We start from the raw sequence: 22,613 nt of genomic DNA on the forward strand, positions 1-22,613 counted from the left end.
CAATAACTATTTCAACCCCAGTGTAGCCATGATATTTTCTGAAAAATCCTTTCCTTAGGATTTGTCCTCCTGAGAAGCTGGGAGGCCTCAGGAACAAAATGTAAACAATGGTTATCTGCTGCTGTGGAATGCAACAGGTGCATCTGGGATTGGTCTCATGTGGTTGTTTCTAATTAATGGCCAATCACTGGCTGGGACTCTCTGTCAGAGCCACAAGCCTTTGTTATCATTCCTTCTTTTTCTATTCTTCTGATGAAATCCTTTCTTCTATTCTTTTAGTAGAGTTTTAATGTAATATATATCATAAAATAATGAATCAGCCTTCTGAACCATGGAGTCAGATCCTCATCTCTTCCCTCATCCTTGGACCCCTGTGAACACTGTCACACCCCAGTACTTTTGATGTTACAGCAAAAGGATTTTCCCCAAAAATAGTAAAAAAAATACAAATTGCAACAGCTAGATTGCCATGTAAATACAAGCACCTTTGAGCCAAAACAGATTTGACAAACTTCCCAAAATGATAAGATGCAGAGATGATTCAAAAGATTAATAATTATTAAGGGGGATTATGTGTATGTGTGTGCTATTAAGGGGGATTATGTGTATGTGTGTGCTATTAAGGGGGATTATGTGTATGTGTGTGCTATCCACATGAGCCTAATGTGAGCAGACATGTTGATGAAACTGAAAGCAACGTGAAAAACTGGTGTTTGTTATCATTTAAAGATTTGTGTTTTCAAGAGTTCTTTACATTTTTCTGATGCATTTAACAGAACAGAGAGGAAAGAACAAAAGGAAAGGAAAAGGAGAAGAAATGAGTTCTAAAATCGAGATCTCCTTTCCGACATTTCTGATTTTAACACCAAATGCTGTTGCAAACAATTCTATGAACCAGCTATAGGTGAGCTCTGTGAAATACAAATTACTAGAAAAATGGAGGGGGAGAAAGAAAAGCAAGAGAAACCTGCAGATTTGCCTAGATCTAACATTAAATAATTTTAAGATTGATGCTCTCAGGAGGTTCAGGTGGCCACTTCAGTCTGGTTTAAGATCACCAGATCACTTTCCCTGAGGATCCTCCCGCGGTGTTTTATCTCCTTGCTCACAGCAGGGAATGGGTGGTCCGGGTGTTCCACCCCCACCGGTCACTGCAGCCGTTTACAGCAGCTCATGGGATTATCATCACTTTATTATAAAAAATAAGTGTTTATTTAAAACAAAACACTCGGCAAAGGGGCGTTCACGGCCGTGTTAACCAAACTTAAAAAACAAAAATGTAACAGCTCGGAGAGGAGATAGCGAGGCCCGCCCGGCTGAGGGGGCCGGGGCTGCCGGCGGTTCCCGGGGCGGCCCGCTCAGAACTCGAAGGTGCCGAAGTGCGCGGTGCGGCCGCCGGCCTTGGGCTGCGGTTTGTACCCGATGCGTTCATGGATGAGCTGCTCGCGGCTCTTGTGCTCCGTGCCCAGCGCTCCGATCGCCGCCGCCTCCTCTCCGCCCGCCGCCGCCTCCGCCTCGTCGCGCTGCTTCCTGCGGCTCTGCGGGCGAACGGGCCGGTCAGGGCCGGGGGCGGGCCGAGCCCCCCGCGCCCGGCCCCGCGCGCACCTCCAGCTCCTTCCGGACGCTCTCGAACTCCTCGATGTCGTCCAGCTTCAGCTCCAGCCGCGTCGGCTTCCGACGAAGCATCGCGACCAGCGGCACCGCCACCCGCGGCACGACCGAGCGCTCCCGCCCTCAGCGGGCCCCGCCCGGCCCGCCACAACTCCCAGCGTGCCCCGCGCGAACCGCCCTCAGCGGGCACTACATCTCCCGGCGCGCCCCGCGCGTCCTGCCCTCAGCGGGCACTGCATCTCCCGGCGCGCCCCGCGCGTCCCGCCCTCAGCGGGTACTACAACTCCCGGCGTGCCCCGCGTGGTCCTCCCTTAAAGGGCGATGCAGTTCCCGGCCTACCCTGCGCGACCCGGAAGTGGCCGTGAGGCGCCGGAGCCTGAGCGCGGCGAGTCCGGCCCGTTCCCACTCACTGATTCCCGTTCCCGCTCTCTGGTTCCCGTTCCCGCTCCCCTTGCCGTCTTCTTGTCGCTTCCCGGTCCCGTTCCCGCCATGGCCACCGCGCGGGCACCGGCGGCTCGTGGCGGGGCCCGGCCCCCTGAGGTGAGTGTCCGGGAGATGGGGGCGGCTCCGGGCCCGCAGGAGCGGGAGAGGCCGCGGCGGTCGCGGCTGTTGTGGCTGTGCGGGGTTTACGGTGCCCCGGTGACAGCGGAGCTCTAAAGGAGCCCGCGCACTCCTGTGTTTCCCTGCACTCGTACCCAGTGCTGGTTGCTCTCCCGGGCGGTTCGTGTGAGGCCTCTCCGGGGGGACGGAGCCGGGCACCGCTCACTCCTCAGCATTCCGGGGAGGGAGCTCTAGCTGGGGCATGGCATCGCTCCTGGCTGTGCAGGTGCAGGAGGAGGAAAAGCTCCGTGTTCTAAAGCTTGCTCAAAAAATACCTCTGCAGATAATAAATAAAAGGGGCCCAACATTGCCTGATTTCAGGGATTTAATTTTGGGTTTTACATTTGTGCTTTGGCCTTCAGGCAAAAACCTCAATGTCCAGTGGCTGCTCCATCCCTGGCAGTGCCCAAGGCCAGGCTGGACAGGACTGGGAGCAGCCTGGGACAGTGGGAGGTGTCCCTGCCATGGCAGGGGTGGCACTGGATGGGCTTCAGTGCCCTTCAACCCAAACCAGGCTGGGATTCTGAGAGGTCTTTGCAGTGTCCAGCCCCATTCTCCTGGCACAGGCAGGCTGTTTGCTGTGTGTCTGTCCCCCCACACCCTGTGCACTCTGTCCCTCACTCTGTGCCCCTGTTTCTCCCCTCAGCCCCCCAAGGCCAAGGCAGCCGAGGAGGCCGAGGCTCCCCCGGCCAAGCGGGCGCCCATTTTCTACGGGAGCCTGGAGGAGAAGGAGCGCGAGCGCCTGGCCAAGGGCGAGGCCGGGCTGCTGGGCAAGGAGGGCATGAAGGCAGCCATGGAGGCTGGCAACATCAACATCAGCACTGGTGAGCACGTGCAAACACCCTTTGTTATCCCTCCCTTCCAAATGTCTCTGTGGACATCACCTCAGAGCACTCAGGGGTGGGCAGCTCCGTGCTTGGATCTTCCTATTCCAGAGGGATCCAGGGCAGGGGGATCTGGGACAGCTGAGAGAGGGATCCAGGGGCTCTGGGAGGGCTGAGGGAGGGATCCATGGGCAGAGGGGCTTTGAGAGAGCTGAGGGAGAGATCCAGGAACTGAGGGAGAGGGATCCAAGGGCTCTGGGGGAGGGATCCAGCTGCTGACAGGCTCTGGGAGAGCTGAGGGAGGGATTCAGGGGCAGAGGGGCTTTGGGAGAGCTGAGGGAGGGGTCCAGGGGCTCTGGGACAGTTGAGTGAGGGATCCAAGGGCAGAGGGGCTCTGGGACCACTGAGGGAGGGATCCAGGGGTTGAGGAGCTCTGGGAGAGCTGAGGGAGGGATCCAGGGACTCTGGGAGAGCTGAGGGAGGGATCCAGGGACACTGGGAGAGCTGAGGGAGGCTCTGGGGTCCAGGGCTCTGGGACAGCTGAGAGAGGCATCCAGGGGCTGAGGGACAGCTGAGGGAAGGGTCCAGGGACTCTGGGAGAGCTGAGGGAGGGATCCAAGGGCAGAGGGGCTTTGGGAGACCTGAGGGAGGGGTCCAGGGGCTGAGGAGCTCTGGGAGAGCTGAAGGAGGGATCCAGGGCTCTGGGAGAGCTGAAGGAGGGATCCAGGGCTCTGGGAGGGATCCAGGGCTCTGGGAGAGCTGAGGCAGGTGTGCCGTGTCCCTCTCTGCACACATCCCAAACCCTCCCGTGTCCCCGCTGGGGGTGGCCCTGCCAGGGCAGGGGACGCTCTGGGTGCCCTGCAGAGGCCCTGGCAGCCCCAGGTGTGCCCTGGGCCGTGCTGGCTGTGTGTGCTGAGGCTCTGTGTGTGCCCAGGGGAGGTGTTTGACCTCGAGGACCACATGAGCGAGCGGCAGGCCGAGGTGCTGGCGGAGTTCGAGCGGCGCAAGCGCGCGCGGCAGATCAACGTGTCCACGGACGACTGCGAGGTCAAGGCGTGCCTGAGGGCCCTGGGGGAGCCCATCACGCTCTTCGGAGAGGGCCCTGCGGAGCGCAGGGAGAGGTGCTGGGCCTGCACGGGGAGGGGACAGCTGGAAAAGCACAGAGCTCCTGCTGGCAGCTGGGCTGCACAGAGCCCTGTGCCACAGGGCAGCTGTGAGAGCTGGGGGGGCTCAGTCTGGGGAAGGGGAAGCTCCAGAGAGAGCTCAGAGCCCTTGCCAGGGCCTGAAGGGATGGAGGGACAGGACCCAGGGAATGGCTCCCACTGCCAGAGGGCAGGGCTGGATGGGATATTGGGAATTGGGAATTGTTCCCTGTGAGGGTGGGCAGGCCCTGGCACAGGGTGCCCACCCTGGATCCCTGGCAGTGCCCAGGAAAAGCTCTGTGTTCTAAAGCTTTTTTAAAATATAAATATATATATTTAATTAATTATTTATTTACTAATAATTTAATTAATTAATTAAGTAAATATATTTATTTATTATTAATTATTATTTATATAAAATTTATATATAAATAAAAGGGACCCAACATTGCCTGATTGCAGGAATTTAATGTGGCATTTTACTTTTGTGCTTTGGCCTTCAGGCAAAAACCTCAGTGTCCAGTGGCTGCTCCATCCCTGGCAGTGCCCAAGGCCAAGTTGGACAGGGCTGGGAGCAGCCTGGGACAGTGGGAGGTGTCCCTGCCATGGCAGGGGTGGCACTGGATGGCTTTAAGGTCCCTTCCACTCCAAACCAGTCTGGGATTTCTGTTCTAAGGACCCCAAGGCAGAAGGAATCTCACAGTGATATTTGTTAGGACAGCTGAGAATTTCCTGACTAAATGGAGCTTCATGATTTCCCTCCCAGGTTAAGGAACATCCTCTCAGTGGTCGGCACAGATGCATTAAAGAAGACCAGGAAAGATGATGACAGGTCCAAAAAGTCCAAAGAAGAGGTGAGGGTGTCTCCTGTCCCTCAGTGCTGAGGGAGGGATGGTGTATCCAGCTGTGCTATATCCAGGACTCTGCCTTTGGCCAGCCTCTGCATTCTCATGCCATCCTTTCAGGCTTTTTCTGTGTTGCCCATTTCAGCAAATCCGTGGCAATGTTTGGTCACAGTGAGGAGCACCAAGTGTGGGTTTTACTCACAGACCCTGCTCTGTGCTGCACTCAGTGTGCAGACAGGAGAGCAGCTGTGTGGGCTCTTACCTACTGCAGCAAGTCCCTTACTTTCCTTCACACTTGGGAAGAAAAAAAATATGTTCCTGCTGCTGCATCTGTCTGTGCCTTTGATTACTCTTTCTGCTTCTGTCTCTCTTCTGAGTCTCTTCTGCCTTATTATTTTTGAGCTGTACTGTAGGAAAGAATTGGACTTTTTCTTTACTGGGTGATGTGTAAACAAGGAGGGAGTTACATGTCAGTAAATGCAGATGAGCCAGGGTTCAGCTGGAGTGTTGAGTGAAGTGGCAGCATGTCAGGATTGGATCTGTAGGGCAGAGAATTTGATTTATCTCTCCAAATCCCTTTTCCTGGGGCTTAATTGTGCAGAAAGCCCTTAAAAAGAGGCCAGAGCACAGCAGGGTTTGGGGGCAGGTGCTGCTGGGAGGAGCTGAGGGGAATGAACACAGGGGCAGCAGCACCAGGGCTTTTCCATCACTTTTATTCCTTTTTTACAGTATCAGCAAACCTGGTACCACGAGGGCCCACGCAGTCTGAAAACAGCCAGGCTGTGGCTGGCCAACTACTCCCTGCCCAGGTGAGAGAAAACACAAAACATTTGTCAAATAAATACAGGGGCAGATCCTGCTGGGGGGAGCACTGGAAATGCAGGGAGTGGGGGGCAGGTCCAGTGAGCCCAGAGCTGGAGCTCTCAGGAACTGATCCTGGGAATGGCAGGGAAAAGGCATTTCCAGGGGCAGGAGGGAAGTTTGGGGGAAGAGCAGAGAAAAGGCATTTCCAGGGGCAGGAGTGGAAGTTTGGGCATTTCCAGGCCAGGGAAGGGGCAGTTCTGAGGGCTCCCACCCCACCTTTGCTCTCCCCAGGGCAGCAAAGAGGCTGGAGGAGGCTCGGCTGCTCAAGGAGATCCCCGAGGCCACCAGGACATCCCAGAGGCAGGAGCTGCACAAATCCCTGAGGGTAGGTTTGGCTTTGGCAGCTGCTCCACTGCTGTGCTCACAAGGTTTGGCTGATCCTCCGAGAGCCCAGCAGGAATTGAGCTGCCTGAGGTGCTGTCCACATGCACATCAGTCTGTGCAGTCTTGGGAAGTTCTGCTTTTCCTCTTTCCCTGTGTCTCTGATTGATCAAGAACATTCTGACCCTTTCAGAGAAGGAAGGAGGAGATGTAATTTGTCCCTGGGCATGGCAGAGGGTGCAGAGATGTCCCTGTCCTGCCTTGCCACTCACCTGTGAGGCTAAAGGAATGCATTCCTGCCTCTGGCTGGGGAGCCCAGGAATGCCAGGGCAATACCAACTCTGGGTGCTGAGCATGGTTGGGATGACTCTGAGATGCCCTTTGTGAGCGTGCTAAGCCAGATTCCCAGCTTAACCAACCAGAGAGGCTCAGGCAGAGTGTGCTGCCCCCCTAATCCTGTTTACTCCAGAGGATTTGTTCTCCCCTCTGCCCTGTCTGTCTGGTTGGATTCTTTGGATGATCTGTGGGCAGATGCCAAACTCCAGCCAGCTCTGTGTCAGAGCTGCAGCTGCAGAGCTCTGGGGCTGGGGCACATACCAGGGGTGTTCCTGGGGGGCTGTGCTGGGCCAGGCTTGCCCTGGCCCTCCTGCCTGCAGCTGCAGTGGCTCTGAGGCACCATCTCCCCTTGAAAGTGACTTCCCAAGGGCCTCTGCCTCCTCCTGTGCACGTTTGCCTCCCTCACCTCAAGCTTTGGCAGGGGATAGCTCTGGGCTGGTTGTATTTCAGTCATTTATTGATGATTTTCTTTGTATTTCTTACAGTCCTTGAATAACTTCTGCAGCCAGATTGGGGACGATCGCCCGCTGTCCTACTGCCACTTCAGCCCCAACTCCAAACTGCTGGCCACAGCCTGCTGGTGAGCCTGCCTTGGCAGCACCTGCCCTGGGGGCTGGGGGAGCAAAGGAATGGTTTTGGAGCCTTGGGAGTTGTGAGAGGCTGCTCTGAGCTCTCATCACCTCATTTAGAGCTGAGCAGAGATTGATTGATCAAGAACATTGATGTGTTCCTTGCTGTCCTTCTCCACTGACATCCATTCCTTGTGTTCACAGGAGTGGGCTGTGCAAGCTCTGGTCTGTGCCCGACTGCAACCTGGTTCACACCTTACGAGGTACTCAGGGGCTCTCACTGAGGCTTCTGCTTCTTTAGTTCCTTTCTCTGCTGAGCTCCCACATCTGAATTACTTTGTGGTTTAAAATGTGGTGTTCAGGCAGATTTCTGTCTTACTGAGAGCATCCCTTGGCTTGGGAGCATGGGAATGTGTCATATAATGAAAAGGGAGACCTGGCCTTCAGCTCAAACCTCAGCTCCAAATTTGCTGTTTCTGTTTTTGAACAGTTTGGTTTGGTTTCCAAACCTGGTTTGAGTTACAAACAGCTGCAGTTTTGGGCACTTGACAACAGTGAGGTTCTTCGAGTAGTGGTCACAACTTGGACTAAATACAGATATGAGGACAAATCCTTTGATTCATATATTGAATTTTTGAGGGTTCCAAACCTTCATTTTGGATGCTCTGCCTTGGGTGCTCCTGGAAGTGCAGTTTGGCTGGGGGTGACAGGGCAATGCCACCTCCCTCCCCAGTGCCAAGGAAATGCTGCTTTTCTGAAGAACTGGCCAAGATCTTGTGGCAGATTCTGAATTTTGCTTTTCTTTCCCTTCAGGACACAGCACCAACGTGGGGGCCATCGTGTTCCACCCCAAGGCCACGGTGTCCCTGGAGAAGAAGGACGTGAGCCTGGCCTCGTGTGCAGCTGATGGCTCTGTCAAACTCTGGAACCTGGAAAGGTCAGAACTGTTCCAGATGTGCACAGCTGCAGCACTGCTGTGCTGGGGTTCATTCCATGTTCCTGCAGACATTCCTGCCAATGTGACCTTTTCTTGTAGCTGCCCCAGTGCTCTCCCTGGCCTCAGTATGTGCCACCCTGTTCAGCAGGAAGAGATCTCACCCTGATTAGGGAGCCCAGGTGAGGGAGATGGTCTGAAAGGGACTGAGGCAGAATTGCTGCTGGGCATTGCTCAACTGCTGGGGGTGATGGATGGAAGGTCTGGGGACTGTTTCATTCTAACAGCTCACTTAGGAGAAAATTGCCCCTCTTGGATATTAAGAAATGAATTTTTGAGTGGTTGGAAAGCACCAGGATTTGGAGAGGGATTGACCAAATGCACAACCATATTACAGTGACTGTAGACGGTCACTGTGGTGAGAGAAGGACGAGAATCTTGTTTCTTGATCAGAAGGCTTGATTTATTCATATATGATATATAATACATTATAACTATACTAAAAAGAATAAGAAGAGAAGTTGCAGAGAGCTGCTAAGCTAAGAATAGAATAGAAGGAATGAATAACAAAGTTCTGTGTCCAGGGAATCTGTCCCTGAGCTGCTCTTGTGATTGGCCTTTAATAGTACACGTAGAAGATGAGCCAATCACAGGGACACCTGCTACATTTCACAGCAGCTGATAACAATTGTTTACATTCTTCTTCTGGGGCTCTGCTTCCCAGAAGATGGACAAATCTCAAAGAAAAGATTTCTATGAAAAAATGTCTGCGACACAACCAGGCACAAATGTTCTGCCTGTGCTGCAAACAAGTGGCTGTCAGTGCACAGAGGAGCTCTGGCAGTTGGGCAGCACCTCCCTCAGGCCTGGGAGAGGAGAAGGGTTCAGGTACTGAGCCTCAGCATCCCTGCTTGAGAACTGGAGCCTCAGGGCTCCTGGGAAGGGCAGGCAGCTCCAGAGGCACAGCTCTTTATTCTCAGCTGAAATCACAGTTTGTGACAGCAAAAGTGCCCCTGTGCAAAGGGACAGGGGGCTTGTTAGGCTCATGTGACACAGCTCTTAATTAATCTGTTGGAAAGAAAGTGCTGTTCAGTGGCTGTGGGAGTGCTCCTGACCTGCTGCCTGTCATTCTGGGAGAATAAATGTCCCCTGCATCCTGCAGAACAGCAGGAGCTGCTGCAGTTCAGGATGTTGTGTTCTCAGAACTCCCTGCAGTTCAGGTAGGTCATGGTTTGTTTCTGTACTTCTGTAATTCCAGAAGTGCTATTTCATTAATCATCATCATCATCCCAGGAGAGCTTTACAGCCCACAGGAGGTGTGGAGAAAGGGTTTCACTCAGAGCTGGGAATGTGGCAGAGTTCAGAGTCATTGGCTACAGCTCTGCTGTTCCTGCCTGGTTTGATTTCCTCAGCAGAGCTTTGCTGCCATCACAGTGTGTGAGCAAGGCCTGGCTCGAGCCTGACCCCAGTGGCCAATGGTTTGTTCTGTGTTTGTTCTGTGTTTCAGTGATGAGCCCGTGGCTGACATCGAGGGACACAGCATGAGAGTGGCCCGAGTGATGTGGCACCCCTCAGGGAGGTTCCTGGGCACCACCTGGTACGGACACCTGGGCATCCAGAGGTGACCATGGGCCTGTGACCATGGCTTCCAGAGGTGACCATGGGCTGGTGACCATGGCTTCCAGAGGTGACCATGGCTTCCAGAGGTGACCATGGGCTGGTGACCATGGCTTCCAGAGGTGACCATGGCTTCCAGAAGTGACCATGGGCTGGTGACCATGGCTTCCAGAGGTGACCCTGGCTTCCAGAAATGACCATGGGCTGGTGACCATGGCTTCCAGTGACCCTGGCTTCCAGAAATGACCATGGGCTGGTGACCATGGCTTCCAGTGACCATGGCTTCCAGAAATGACCATGGGCTGGTGGCCATGGCTTCCAGAGGTGACCATGGGCTGGTGACCATGGCTTCCAGAGGTGACCATGGCTTCCAGAAGTGACCATGGGCTGGTGACCATGGCTTCCAGTGACCATGGCTTCCAGAAGTGACCATGGGCTGGTGACCATGGCTTCCAGAAGTGACCATGGGCTGCCCAGCTGGTGGCCCTGTGGTGTCAGGGCTTGTGCACAGCAGGGCAGGGCTTGGCCACTGTGAGCACAGCTGACCTGCAGTGTCAGGGACAGCAGGTCGTTGGGATTCCTTTCCCTGCCCCTGTGTGAGACCCTGGGAATAAAATGCTCCCAGGGTTGGTGAAATATCCTGTTATTCTCCCTGGAGTTACATGGGGACCAGGAGAAACGGCCTCAAGTTACACCAGGGAAGGTTTAGGTTGGATATTGGGGAAAAAACATCCTCACAGAAAGGGTGGCCAGGCACTGGCACAGGCTGCCCAGGGGTGGAGTCACCATGCTGGAAGTGTTCACAAAACACCCAGAGGTGGCACCTGGGGACGTGGGTTAGTGGTGAATGTGGTGGTGCTGGGTTAACAGCTGGACTCCATGGGCCTGGAGGGCTTTTCCAGCCTCAGTGACTGTGACTGAGGAGAGTTTGTTCCTCAGCTACGACCACTCGTGGCGCCTGTGGGACCTGGAGGCGCAGGAGGAGATCCTGCACCAGGAGGGGCACAGCAAGGGCGTCTACGACATCGCCTTCCACACCGACGGCTCCCTGGCTGGCACCGGGTGAGTGCCCCCTGCACCAGGGACCCCTGCTGGGGAGGGGCTCCCACTGCCAGAGGGCAGGGCTGGATGGGATATTGGGAATTAGGAATTGTTCCCTGGGAGGAGGGGAGGCCCAGAGCAGCTGTGGCTGCCCCTGGATCCCTGGCAGTGCCCAAGGCCAGGCTGGGCAGGGCTGGGAGCAGCCTGGGACAGTGGGAGGTGTCCCTGCCATGGCCAGGGTGATCTGTAGGGTCCCTCCCAGCCCAGCCCAGTGTGTGATGCTGTGTGGGGGCCTGAATATATGTATTGTTATGGAGAGAGTCCCTGTTAAGATCTATGTATTAAATAAGTGGGTCCTTATGGAGAGAGTCCCTGTAAGATCTCTGTGGGTCCTGGTTACTCCAAACGAGGCACAGCTGTGAAGTCCTGTGTTGGGCAGCAGCTGTAACTTGTGAAGGTAACTGGAACAAATAAAGGTGGGTCGAGAGCCGAGGAGGAGCCCCTGAGAAGACACATGAAGAACTGTGCTGCAGAGAAGAACAGCTTGGTACAGGAGGGGACTTGAGAAATATGAACACAACAATGCTGTGCTTGCAGAGGCCTGGATGCCTTTGGCCGGGTGTGGGACCTGCGCACGGGCCGCTGTATCATGTTCCTGGAAGGGCACCTGAAGGAGATCTATGGCATCAACTTCTCCCCAAACGGGTAAGGAGGGAGCTGGCACTGATGGGGGAGCTCTGAGTGTAAACTGCACTCCCTGAACACTGCTCTGCCTCCCCTCCTTGGCAGGTACCACGTGGCCACGGGCAGTGGGGACAACACCTGCAAGGTGTGGGACCTGCGGCAGAGGAAATGCATCTACACCATCCCTGCCCACCAGAACCTGGTCACCGGCGTCAGGTTTGAACGTGAGTCCCTGCTGCTCCCTGTGCCTCCCCTCTGGCTGCTCCCATGCAAGGCCTGTTTGTGAGCAGGGATGTCCTGTTTTCCTTGCAAGCCTCACTTCTCCCCTTTCTCCTCCCGTGCAGCCAACCACGGGAATTTCCTGCTCACGGGCGCCTACGACAACACGGCCAAGATCTGGACCCACCCCGGCTGGTCCCCCCTGAAGACACTGGCAGGGCACGAGGGGAAGGTGATGGGCCTGGACATCTCCCTGGATGGGCAGCTCATTGCCACCTGCTCCTACGACAGAACCTTCAAGCTCTGGACAGCTGAGTAGCTCAGAGGGACAGGTTATGGACTGGGACAGGGACATTCATGACTTTAGACTGCTTTTTTATATTAAAAAAAAAAAAAAAACAGGAATCCAGTGTGTTACAGCAGCTGTAGTCATGGCTGCTCTGGAGTTTGGGTGTGTTTGAAGCACCACTGTTGGCCCAGGCTTGGTTGTTGTCAAGTCTTGGGAGTTTTCCCACATTTTGGACTGGTTTTATACTGCAGGTACCACTTTCTGCTGTATTTTTGATCCATGTGCTTCTACCCTCCCTTCCAAGTTCATCTCCCAGGTGTCCTCCAAACATTTGCAGTAACCACAGAGCATCTCAGGTTTGGGGTGTGGTTCAGCTTCTGTTACTGCCCTTCTCACCTTCCTTTTTGGTAGGAGTGTGACTTCAGATTTGATTTGCATTTAGAGAAAGAGCCCAGAGGGAGAGGAGTGGGTGCCCTCCTTCCCCTGCCTCCACACTGGATGGAGATCTGCATCCCCCTGGATTCACTTACAGTAGATGTCCAAGGGAATCTCTTCCAGGTACCACCTTGTGTCCTCCTCCATGAGTTGTCCCATGGACTGGGTGTTGCAAATCCATTTCAGCATCTCCTGTTTGGGGTTTGCTGTGTGAGGTCACTCAGTGTAGGATTGTCTTGTTCTGCCCTGCCCTGGGGAGACCTTTCATACTTGTTTGTTGTTTAAATTGAGTTTTTTGCAAATAATGTGCCCTGGAAGATCTAAACGGGTTTTGAATGTTTATCCTGGGCTCTGGGTCTCACAAGGAATGGAGAAATTACAGGAATTTCACAATGCACAGTTTGATTTCTGATGGTGTAAGAAGGAGGGGTGAGGGTATTGGGTTTGTTCAGTCTGGAGCAGGGGAGGCTCAGGGTCTGCAGCTTCCTCTGAGGGACAGCTCTGATCCCTGGGACAGGAGCCAGGGCATGGCTGGAGCTCAGGGCAAGGCTCTGCCCCCAGAGGGTGCTGGCACTGCCCAGGCTGCCCAGGGAATGGGCACGGCCCCGAGGCTGCCAGAGCTCCAGGAGCCTTTGGGCAGCGCTGCCAGGGGTGCCCAGGGTGGGGGGGCTGGGCTGGGGGATCCTGGTGGGTCCCTCCCAGCTCAGGAGGTTCTGTGATTTGGATGGAAACCTTCAGGAGTAAAGAGAAGACAGATTCACCTCCCTGCTGTCAGCTGGAGAGCAGCTGTCTGTTCCTTGGGAATGTGAGCAGTTCCTTCCAGGGAAAATACAATGGAATGAGAGGCCAGCAACTAACACAGAATTATTTCATTGCAGTCTCCTCTGGTCCAAGCCCAGGTCCAGCTGTGTGTGCTCAGCCTGGTGCTCCAGTTATCTGTCCCTTGGTCCTGGTGTTTCATCTCCTCCCTCTGCCCAGCCTGTGCCTCTCTGGCTGCAGGGAGGCTCAGTCAGGAGCAAGGCCTTGGCCTGAGGGCTGCCAGGGTTTGGCTTTTCTCCTGGACAGCTCTGATGCCTCCCTGGCACCCACAAACCAACCAGCAACTCCCCAGCCCTGCTGCCGTGCCCCACAGGCACAGAGTCCCTGCTGCCCACCGTCAGGGCAGCTCTTGGGGGTCACATCCCCTCCTGGGACAATCTGTGACAATCCTGGGGGCTTCCGGTGCTCAGAACGCCGCCATTCCTCCAGGGACGGTGTCTGACGGGGTTTCAGTGCTCAGAACGCCGCCATTCCTCCAGGGACGGTGTCTGACGGGGTCCCGGTGCTCAGAACGCCACCATCTCCTCCAGGGACAGTGTCTGACGGGGTTTCTGTGCTCAGAACGCCGCCACCTCCTCCAGGGCCAGCTCCGCTCCGCCCCTCACCCGCAGCACGTGGATGCCGGAGTTGGAGCTGGCGCAGAGCAGGGTGCTGCTGTCGCAGGCGGCCAGCGAGGCCAGCGGGCCCGAGCCCTCGAGGCACAGCGTGGCCAGGCAGGCTGCAAGGGAGGGACAAGGCAGGGAGGCTGGGGCAGGGCCCCACCAACCTCCCAGCTCCAGGCTCTGCTCGCCTCAGGTGGGTGAGTGCTGCCTGGATCCACACCTGAACACCCTGGGGTGTGCCCCTGGTACAGAGAATCACCCCTGTGCTCTGCCCAGGCTGACAGGGATCCACACTGGGCTCAGGCTCTGCCCCTGCCTGGGAGGGGAAGCAGGGCTGGATGGACCTACAGCCCCCACTGGGCAGAGCTGCAGGTTGTGCCTGGAGCCATTTCCAACACCCCTTTTTCTCCCAAATTTCTGACAGTTTTCCTAAGGACTGTGCTACACTCGCCACACAGTTTTGATGAATCTCCAAGAGGGAAAGAGAAATAAGATTTACACAGGAGCCTTTCTGTTTGTTATCAAACCCCCTGAGAGAGTTTGTGCAGAGACCCCAGGGCCAGGCTGAGCTGCAAACAGAGCTGCCCTCGGCCTGGAGCCTCTCCTGTGACCTGCACCCTTCCAGAGCAGCTGGATCATGGCTCACCCAGCTGGGCAGGCAAGAGGATCAAAGCTGCTGCCACCCCACAGCCACCCTGGGTGCACAGGAAAGGAACAGGTAAGAGAACAGAAGGTCCTTCTCTGCAGGAAAGCCTCAGGTTTCTATTTTCATCCCATCTTAAATGAGTTCCCTTGGAGAGGGGCTTAGCCCTGGGGAGTGTCTAATGCTGTGAAGCTGAACAGCTCCCAAAGGTCTCTGCCTGCAGCACAAGGGTTACTGAGAACCTGCTGCCATGGCAGGGCTTGGCAGGCAAACAAACCCCTTTGTGTCCAACTCGGGAGGGACTCACCCTCACCACCAGGTTTAACCCCAAAATGCCCACGATTCCCCTTCAGGAGGACAGCCAAAATGAGGGTGTTGGCTGACCAGCCAGTACAAATTCTGTTCCTTACAACTTTCTACTTGTACCTGCAGAAATCTCTGGTGTTCCCCTGCTCTTTTTTTCTTTTTATAATTTGTCCTTTCATGGCTTAACTCTGATGTACCTTTAAAAGTTCCCTGGTAATTCTTTTAGACGAGAGAAGATCCCTGTAATCTGAGACATGCAGCTCCTTCGTGTTTGTTGAGCCCTGGGTTTGCTCCGGGCATTTCTCCACCCTGCCCTGCAGGCTCGGAGTGAACTCCAGAGATTGCAGAGTCACCCTGCCCAGCACCACGAGGAGACACAACTGGGGGAAGTGGGTTTGTTATCCAGGAGAAAGGAGCAGAGTGGGCAGGAGCCTCCCCTACCTGCAGTGCCTTGGTCCCAGAGCTTCACTGTGCTGTCGCTGGAGGATGTGGCAATGCTGGGGGCGAGCGTGGGGCCCCGGGGCAGGAACACACACGAGGTGGTGGTCTGGAAATGCCCTCTGTACTCACACACCCGGCCCCTGGTCTGCCTCAGGTCCCAGAGCTGCAGAAACAGGCAGTGGTAGAGCCCCAGGGAGTTGTTTTACCGAGACAGGAAGGTGGGTTGGGATAAAAGAACTCCTCACCACTCCTCAGAGTGCCATGGCTACTGCCCTTGTCCCTGCTCGTGCTCACAGTCTGGACAACATCAAAGCCCAAAGGATTTCCAACAGGTGACTGAGGACATGGCCACACCCATTAGAGCCAACAAGCTAAGACTGTGCAGGCAGATAAGAAGTGTCCAGCCTGCTCCCATCCTCAGCCCTGCCCACCCTGGGATGGGATAGTTTCATCCTCTTGATCCCTCACACACAGGGATGAAAACCTACAGGATTGAATTCCTGGTTTGGAAACCCCTGGAGCAAAGGATCCCTTACAAGATTTCTGCAAGAACCTTGTGCTCCTCAATGGCATCCATTGTTTTTTTCCCTGTGTTTTTTACTGAAATGAAATTCCAGACTGATTTGTGGTGGAAGGAACCTTAAAGAAGCTTAAAGAGTTTCAACTCACAGATGCCACTCACTAGATCAGGATGCTCCAAGCCCCATCCAACCTGGCCTTGGACACTTCCAGGGATGGGGCAAATCCCAGTGGTTTAATCAGGAGGAACAACTGCTGCTATTCCCTGAGCAAAACTTCCCAAAGGGACAGGCAGGAGGACACCAAGGCCATGGCAGTGGGAGCACTCAGAGCCTCGAGCAGGGCTGTGCTGCTCTCCCTGTCTGGGAGAGAGCAGAGCCCAGGGCTGGCTGGCTAGAGAGTGCTGTGCTGCTCTCCCTGTCTGGGAGGGAGCAGAGCCCAGGGCTGGTTCCCTAGAGCAGCGCTGTGCTGCTCTCCCCATGTGTGCCATGGGGTGGGAGGGGATGGAGGAGGAGCCCAGGGCTGGTTCCCTAGAGCAGCGCTGTGCTGCTCTCCCCATGTGTGCCATGGGGTGGGAGGGGATGGAGGAGGAGCCCAGGGCTGCCCGGGGCACTCACGGTGGCCTCGGCGCCGTGGCCGCCGGAGCCGCTGCTGCTGCTGAGGCAGTACCGCCCGTCCTGGCTCACGTCACAGCACGTCTGGATGTGCTGCTTGGCTGGGAACGTGTGGGCCACCTGCAGCTCCCGGCTGTCCCACACCCTGCAGGGAACAGCAGAGGGACCCTGAGGCATCATCACCACCGCGGCTTCCCTCTGAGCCCTCCTGCACACCCTGGCCGTGCCCGCAGCTGCTCCCAAGCTCTCCCTGCATTTATCTGTGCTGGATCACTCTCCAGCTCTCTTTCTCACAGATTCTCCTTTTCACCTGCAGCCACCACCCAGTGCTGCTCCCAGCCCCTGTCCCTGGCTGCAGGTCACACTCCCAGGCCCAGGTGAGCTGGCAGGTGACTTTTAGCCACACCAGCAGGGGTCATGACAACCAACCCCACAACAGCCTCGGGCTGAGCCTCCCTGCTCTCTGGCCACAGGGAGAATTTACCTGGTGGTTTTCAATTTACCTGGTGGTTTTATCCTCGGAGGTCTGGATGACATAAGGCTCCCCAGGAACCCAGCACAGGTGTGTGACCTGTGGAAAGGGAAGGATGAGCAGGAGCCACCTCTGTGTGCAGCCCAGGCTGTGCCTGCCTGAGGATGGAACCACTGAGCTCCCATCCTGTCCCTCCTCCTGCTGGGTTGGGAGCTGGAAATGTTGAAGATATTTTCTGCTCCTCTGCCAGGTCTAGTCCCAGTGGTGATGGAGGCTGGGAGGTGGCAGCAGCAGGACACAGAGCCATGGGAGCAGGGACAGCACAGGCACCAGGGCTGGCACCCTCCCCAGCTCTGGGCTGGGACAGGAGGGAATGCAGCCCCACTGCACAGGCCTTGTTCAGCCAGGAGAAAAGGAGACCCAGGGGGATCTTCTGGCTCTCCACAACTCCCTGACAGGGGGTGCAGAAGGTGGGGGTCAGGTTCTGCTCTCAGGGAACAAGCAATTACAAGAAATTGCCTCAAGTTGTGCCAAGGGAGGTTTAGGTTGGATACTGGAGAAAATTTCTTTGCTGAAAGGGTGGTCAGGAATTGGCACAGGCTGCCCAGAGCAGTGGTGGAGTGACCATCCCTGGAGGGATTGAAAAGCCATATAAATGTGGCACTTGGGGGCCTGAGTTAGTGGTGGCTGTGGCAGTGCTGGGGGAATGGCTGGACTCTGTCTTAGAGGTCTTTTCCAACCTCAGTGATTCCATGACTCTGTGCATCCAAACAGCTCTGAGTTAGAGCATTGATAAATTGCCATGAGTCCCATGGTACCTTTGTGCTCCTGGGTTTGTTGTTACCTGGAGAAGAATAACCAGCCTCAAGCTGAGCCTGCACAGTGTCCCAAGGGCTCCCTTTGGCACCAAGCTCCCAGAAAATCCTCTCTGCACAGCCCCATGTGTGAAATAACAATGTAGGCAGGGAGATGGATGATGGGATGGGATTGGAGGAACCAGCAGATCCTACCAGGTTCCTGGAGATGGCAGCTCTGCCCAGACACTCCCCAGTCTCAGTGTCCCACTTGCACACGGTGTTGTCCCTGGAGCCCGTGCACAGCTGGGAGGCGTCTGCAACCACAATTAACATCAAAAACAGGGCAGGAAACACTGTCAGTCAGTCCCTGGGGACTGGGGGTGTACTGTCCCTCACCTGGGCTCACAGCCAGCCCAGTAACAACCAGGTCATGTCCTGGGAAGTGCTGCCTTGGCCCCGCAGCCCCCTGAAGCTCCCACATCATCACTGTCTTGTCCCGGGACGCGCTGAAGACTCTGCTGGAGTCGAGGGCTGAGGTGACCTGCCAAGGACAGAAGGAGAAGCTGCTCATCCTCACACCCAGCTCACAGGGAGAGCACAGCTCTGCTGCTGTCCTGCCACATGCAGGAACATGACTCCCAAAGTCTGGCCTCCCAGCTCTGTCCCGTATCCCCTCAGAGCCAGGGATGGTGCATGGGTGCTCTCAGGTCTTGTTCTTAGGAACCATTCCTTTTATAGGAAAGACATCCTTACAAACCCAAATGAGCCCAGTGCACAGCTGTTTTGAGCACTGAGGTGAACAAAAAGCCCCCTTTGTCTTTGCAGTACCCACTGGGGCTGTCCCCTGTGGAGGTGCACTGGCCACACCACACACAGCTACAGCTCCTCTCCTCTCCAGAAACCTGCTTGGCTTTATCATCCCAATTCCAGAAAGGAAATTAAAGCCCTGCTATTCCCAGAATATTCCAGCTATGGCACATGGCATGGGTATTCCCAGAATGTCTCAGCCAGGCATGGCTGATTTGTGGAATAATGTCAGGTCTAGCAGAATGAGGCTTGAAGAAAAGTGGATGGCATCTCTGCATCAAAAGCTTGACCTCATAATTCATCCTGAGCTTCTGCTATACAGTCTCTTGGAGGGGAAGACAAGCTCACATCCAGACCTCCTGCAGCCCTGTTTAGTCTGAATGCAACACTCCATGCTGCTTCTAAAAGTATCTGTTGGGACCTTGGGAAAAACCTAATGTGTTCTGATCACAGAATCATGAATTATTAAGTTTGGAAAAGACCCTTAAGGTCATCCAGCCCAACCATCCCCAGCTGGATGTCAGGAACACCCTGATCCCACCCTTCTTGTGGAGCACAAACCAGGGCTCCATCACCCCTGGCTGCCCAGCTCTCACCTTGGTGACCTCGCGCTCGTGGCCGGTGAAGCGGCGCAGGGCAGCCCCAGAGCTCCAGCTGGACACAGCCACGCTCTGCAGGGACAGGGACAGGGGCAGGGGTCAGCACAGAGCAGGGCAGGGAGGGTGTCACACCAAGGCTTGTGCACAGTCCCCAGCACAGGGAACAGGTTCCTCTGGTTTTCAGCTCCTACAGCATGTACAGCTGTCCTTAAAGACAGGTGATGTCAGAGTCAGCTGGTGATCCCAAGCCTGGGTGGGAGCATTTGATGTGATACGAGCTCTGGAGAGGTTACAGAATTTGATTCCATGTGCTTCAGGGTGTGCCCTCACCCTAAGCTCATTTTTCCTTTCTAAATCCAGGCCCTGACACAGCCACCATCCACAGAAATGTTCAAAGCTCACATTCCAACCTTACTTGTGAAGCTGTTGATGTATTATCCTGTCCCAGGGGATACCTCACCTTATCCCTTCCTCCTGACACACACAGGTCTGGTTTGAGGGCAGCCACAGAGGTGACAGCATCAGTGTGAGCAGGGCTGTGCTGCCAGGAGGCACCAGCAGGTCCCGTCTGTCCCACGGAGCCCTCGGCCCTGCAGAGGAACAGGGACAGCAGTGGGAGTGCAGGGGCTGGAGGAGAGGCCAGGTGCCATCCCCTGGCACCTCTGGCATCTTCTGACATGACAACATCTGTCTTGGAAAGCCAGAGAGAGGCTGTGAGTGAGATGGAGCAGACCTATCCCAGCTCCAGAGCTGCTGAATTGTCCCTCACTCTGTGCTGGAGCAAAGAAGAAAAGAGATTTTGACCTCACCGGCCTCCAATGTCCTCACATGGGTCAGGCTCTGCTGCTCTTTGCTGTGACACCTCCCTGGCCACGAGTCCCCCCTCTGCCACCCCGTGCTGCTCTCCAGGCACAGAACCCTCTCCCTGCTGTCAGGGACTGAATTATTTCATCTTGGCCATGAAGGTTGGTGACAGGCTCTGAGGACATAAATCAGTTTGGGTATTTGGGCCACAGAGCCACTCCTGGAGAGTTCCCCTTCAGAGCTCTGCCTCAGCCATCACAGAGCACAACCACTGCCATGGTTTTGTGCTTGGCCATTCCTGGGAGTCACACTTGGGATTTCAGCCCCCCAAAAAGAAGCTGAACAGACTTTAAAAGTGAGGGTTAGAAATGAAAATCTGGTTCAAACATCCAATAATAAAACTTTGTGCTCTCTTCCCTCTCAACCCTGGTTTATTAACAAGACCTGATCTCCCAGCATTGCTTTACCTGTATTTGGTGGTGTGGAAGCTGATTTTACTCTGCAGTTTCCCCATGGTCCTGGCCACCAGTGGTGGGTGTCACATCAGCACCTCGGGCACCTGCTGTGGGGACAGGACCTGTGGGTGAGGGGACACGGCACCACCAGGGATCCAGAGGGGTTTCTGTTTGTCACACACACAGGATAAGGTGCTGGTAATGTATTATCTACATCCTAACTCCATTCAGAGTAAGGAGAAAACCTCAGAGGAGGGGACATCTGGAGGTCCTGAGTGGAACCTTTAGCTTAGAGCAGAGCCAGCAGCAGGGTGAGCTCACTGGGACCTCACACTGAGCTTAAAAATGCCCAAGCTTGGTGAGGCCACAACAGAGCTGGAGCTGCTGCCTGGCACTCTTTACACTGACTGTTGCTCCTGGATCTGGTCTGGACTTCCACACATCCTGGAGATCCCAGTGTTTGGCTTGGTGAAGGCAAACACCTTCAGACTGAAGCTGTGCAGCAACTGGTGGGACCAAGTGCAGGCACAGGCAGCCCCAGCTCAAGTGAGGCAGCCTGGCAATGCTTGAAGTGATCCTTCCATGAGCTGGGGAACACTTTGGGAAGAGCTTCCATGTCCATACACCAGTTCCAGGCAGAGCAAGAGCATGTGGATAACCCAGGTGCATTCAGAAACAGCTGCTGGCCAGGCTGGGGCCAGGCTGGTCCCTGCCAGAGGGGACAGCACAGGCAGAGCCTGCAGACCCAGCCAGGTGAGGAGCAGCTCCTCCCCCAGGTCCCCACAGAGCCAGCAGAAAGCAGTCTCAGTGACAGTGAATTGTCACAGACAATAACTGCCTGCAGCTTAGCTCAAGGCACACTAATTGGATTTAGTCTGCTGGCATGCCCATCTTCCACGCTGCAGCATTTTGCTAATCAAAATCAGGGGAAAAAAATCCCAATCTGCTTTTTCAGCAAAAAAAAACTGCTTGAAGGTTCTGCCCACAACAACAAAAAAAAAGTGAAAACCAAATCCTGGAAGCACTGAGCAAAAGGTTTCTACAAAATTCCCTTTCTAATTTTACCCTGACATCCTTTGTGATTAGCAATTAGTAATACCCAGTTAATCTCCTGCTGTTCTATCCATGAGTTTGCATGTTCCAAAGATGTGAGGAATGATCAATCTCACAGCTGAGGGGCTGTGCTAATTTGGCAATTTATTCTTTCAATCAGACTGAGTGCCCCAATCATTTCAGTCCACCAGGAATGTGATTTTTCTCTGACAGTGGGAGAACTCTGGAAGTTGCAAAACAAGACTCTAGCAAAAGCTGAGGGGAAATTCTGAGTTTTTAATGATGGTTACTGTTTCCAACCAGCAGCTAGTTCATGTTCATCCCTACCTGCACATCTGCTCACAGGGAGCTGCCCGAGGCCAGGGGAGGCTGCAGGGAAGGTGGGAGCTTTGTCCTGTGTCTCACTCTTCTCCTGCCTCTTCCTCACTGCAAGAAAGAGCAGATTTTTCTGCATCCAGGATGAGAACAGAGCTCAGGCAGGATGTTAATTCAAGGTTTTGCTGTCTGTATCCCCACACGTGTTTATCCATCAGCTGCTCCACCACAAAGCTCTAAAAACTCGGGGATCCTACAACAACTGATCCACACCAAGCTTCACCTCCAGCAGCCTGAGTTTCATGCTGGAGGATGCCCTTATACTCCCTTCCCCCCAAATCCATCACTTGACAGAAATCAAACGCATTTTTTACTGAATTGCTTTAGAAAAATAAGCCATGCTGCTGCCTCCACCTGTCCAGGCTCTGCAGTGAAACCTGTGCCCTGGGATAAGGAACGTCAACAACCACAGCAGCAGCACAGGGACCCCAGAGAAGCTGCCCCATCCTCATGGGGGAATAAGCATCCCTTCGAGGAGGGGTTTGGCTCTGGGGAGAATGGGGCACATCCTGGGTTCCTGGAGCTGGGTGTGACCCACAGTAGTGCTGGCAGGTCTCTGTGGATGGGGGTGACCCTGTGGGATTAAATAGGAGCATTCTGGGTTTTTATGGATGAGGGTGGCCTTTTGAGGGACAGTGGGAGCATCCTGGGTCCCTTGGGATGGGGGTGTCCCTGTGGGGTTCGATGGGAGCATCCCGAGGGAGCCCCTCAAGTGCCATGTGCCGCTGGCAGGGGCGAGGCGGGGCAGCCCTCGGGAAAGGTTTGTGAGGAAAGGTTTGTGAAGAGCCGCGTCCCTGCGCTGGGGCAGCCCCGCGGCCCGGCCCGGCCCGGCCCGGCCCCGCCGCGCACTCACCCTCACCCTCACTCACCCTCCGCAGCCCCGGCGCCGTCCCGCCCGTGCCGCCGCCCGCTGCCAGCTCCCGGCGGGGCCGGGCCGGGGCGGAGCCGAGCCGGGAGCGCCGAGCGCGGCCGGGCG

At 55.2% G+C, this 22,613-nt stretch overlaps 3 protein-coding genes across 3 annotated transcripts; 1 reads left to right on the forward strand and 2 right to left on the reverse strand.

The window, feature by feature from the left end:
- Positions 1-1,171: 1,171 nt before the first annotated feature.
- On the reverse strand, positions 1,172-1,775 carry CDC26 (cell division cycle 26). The gene is made up of 2 exons (XM_064727741.1): positions 1,606-1,775; positions 1,172-1,538 (listed from the first exon to the last, which is right to left on the reverse strand). Exons 1-2 carry the CDS (start codon positions 1,684-1,686, stop codon positions 1,359-1,361), a joined length of 261 nt encoding a protein of 86 aa, XP_064583811.1. The 5' UTR covers positions 1,687-1,775; the 3' UTR covers positions 1,172-1,358.
- A 54-nt stretch (positions 1,776-1,829) lies between these two features.
- On the forward strand, positions 1,830-12,728 carry PRPF4 (pre-mRNA splicing tri-snRNP complex factor PRPF4). Its single transcript, XM_064727738.1, has 14 exons — positions 1,830-2,151; positions 2,858-3,035; positions 3,970-4,156; positions 4,944-5,031; positions 5,752-5,831; positions 6,118-6,211; positions 7,029-7,123; positions 7,317-7,375; positions 7,926-8,049; positions 9,554-9,643; positions 10,603-10,725; positions 11,302-11,409; positions 11,494-11,612; positions 11,733-12,728. Exons 1-14 carry the CDS (start codon positions 1,933-1,935, stop codon positions 11,924-11,926), a joined length of 1,758 nt encoding a protein of 585 aa, XP_064583808.1. The 5' UTR covers positions 1,830-1,932; the 3' UTR covers positions 11,927-12,728.
- Positions 11,994-22,554, reverse strand: WDR31 (WD repeat domain 31). Its single transcript, XM_064727740.1, has 11 exons — positions 22,507-22,554; positions 21,590-21,688; positions 20,222-20,316; positions 19,411-19,540; positions 18,948-19,022; positions 17,941-18,085; positions 17,758-17,858; positions 16,779-16,846; positions 16,279-16,420; positions 15,143-15,305; positions 11,994-13,868 (listed from the first exon to the last, which is right to left on the reverse strand). The coding sequence occupies exons 3-11, from the start codon at positions 20,266-20,268 to the stop codon at positions 13,708-13,710; spliced, it is 1,032 nt and encodes a 343-aa protein (XP_064583810.1). The 5' UTR covers positions 20,269-20,316; positions 21,590-21,688; positions 22,507-22,554; the 3' UTR covers positions 11,994-13,707.
- Positions 22,555-22,613: the final 59 nt, after the last annotated feature.

Source organism: Zonotrichia leucophrys, chromosome 17, assembly GCF_028769735.1.
Source record: "Zonotrichia leucophrys gambelii isolate GWCS_2022_RI chromosome 17, RI_Zleu_2.0, whole genome shotgun sequence".
Lineage (NCBI taxonomy): Eukaryota > Metazoa > Chordata > Aves > Passeriformes > Passerellidae > Zonotrichia > Zonotrichia leucophrys.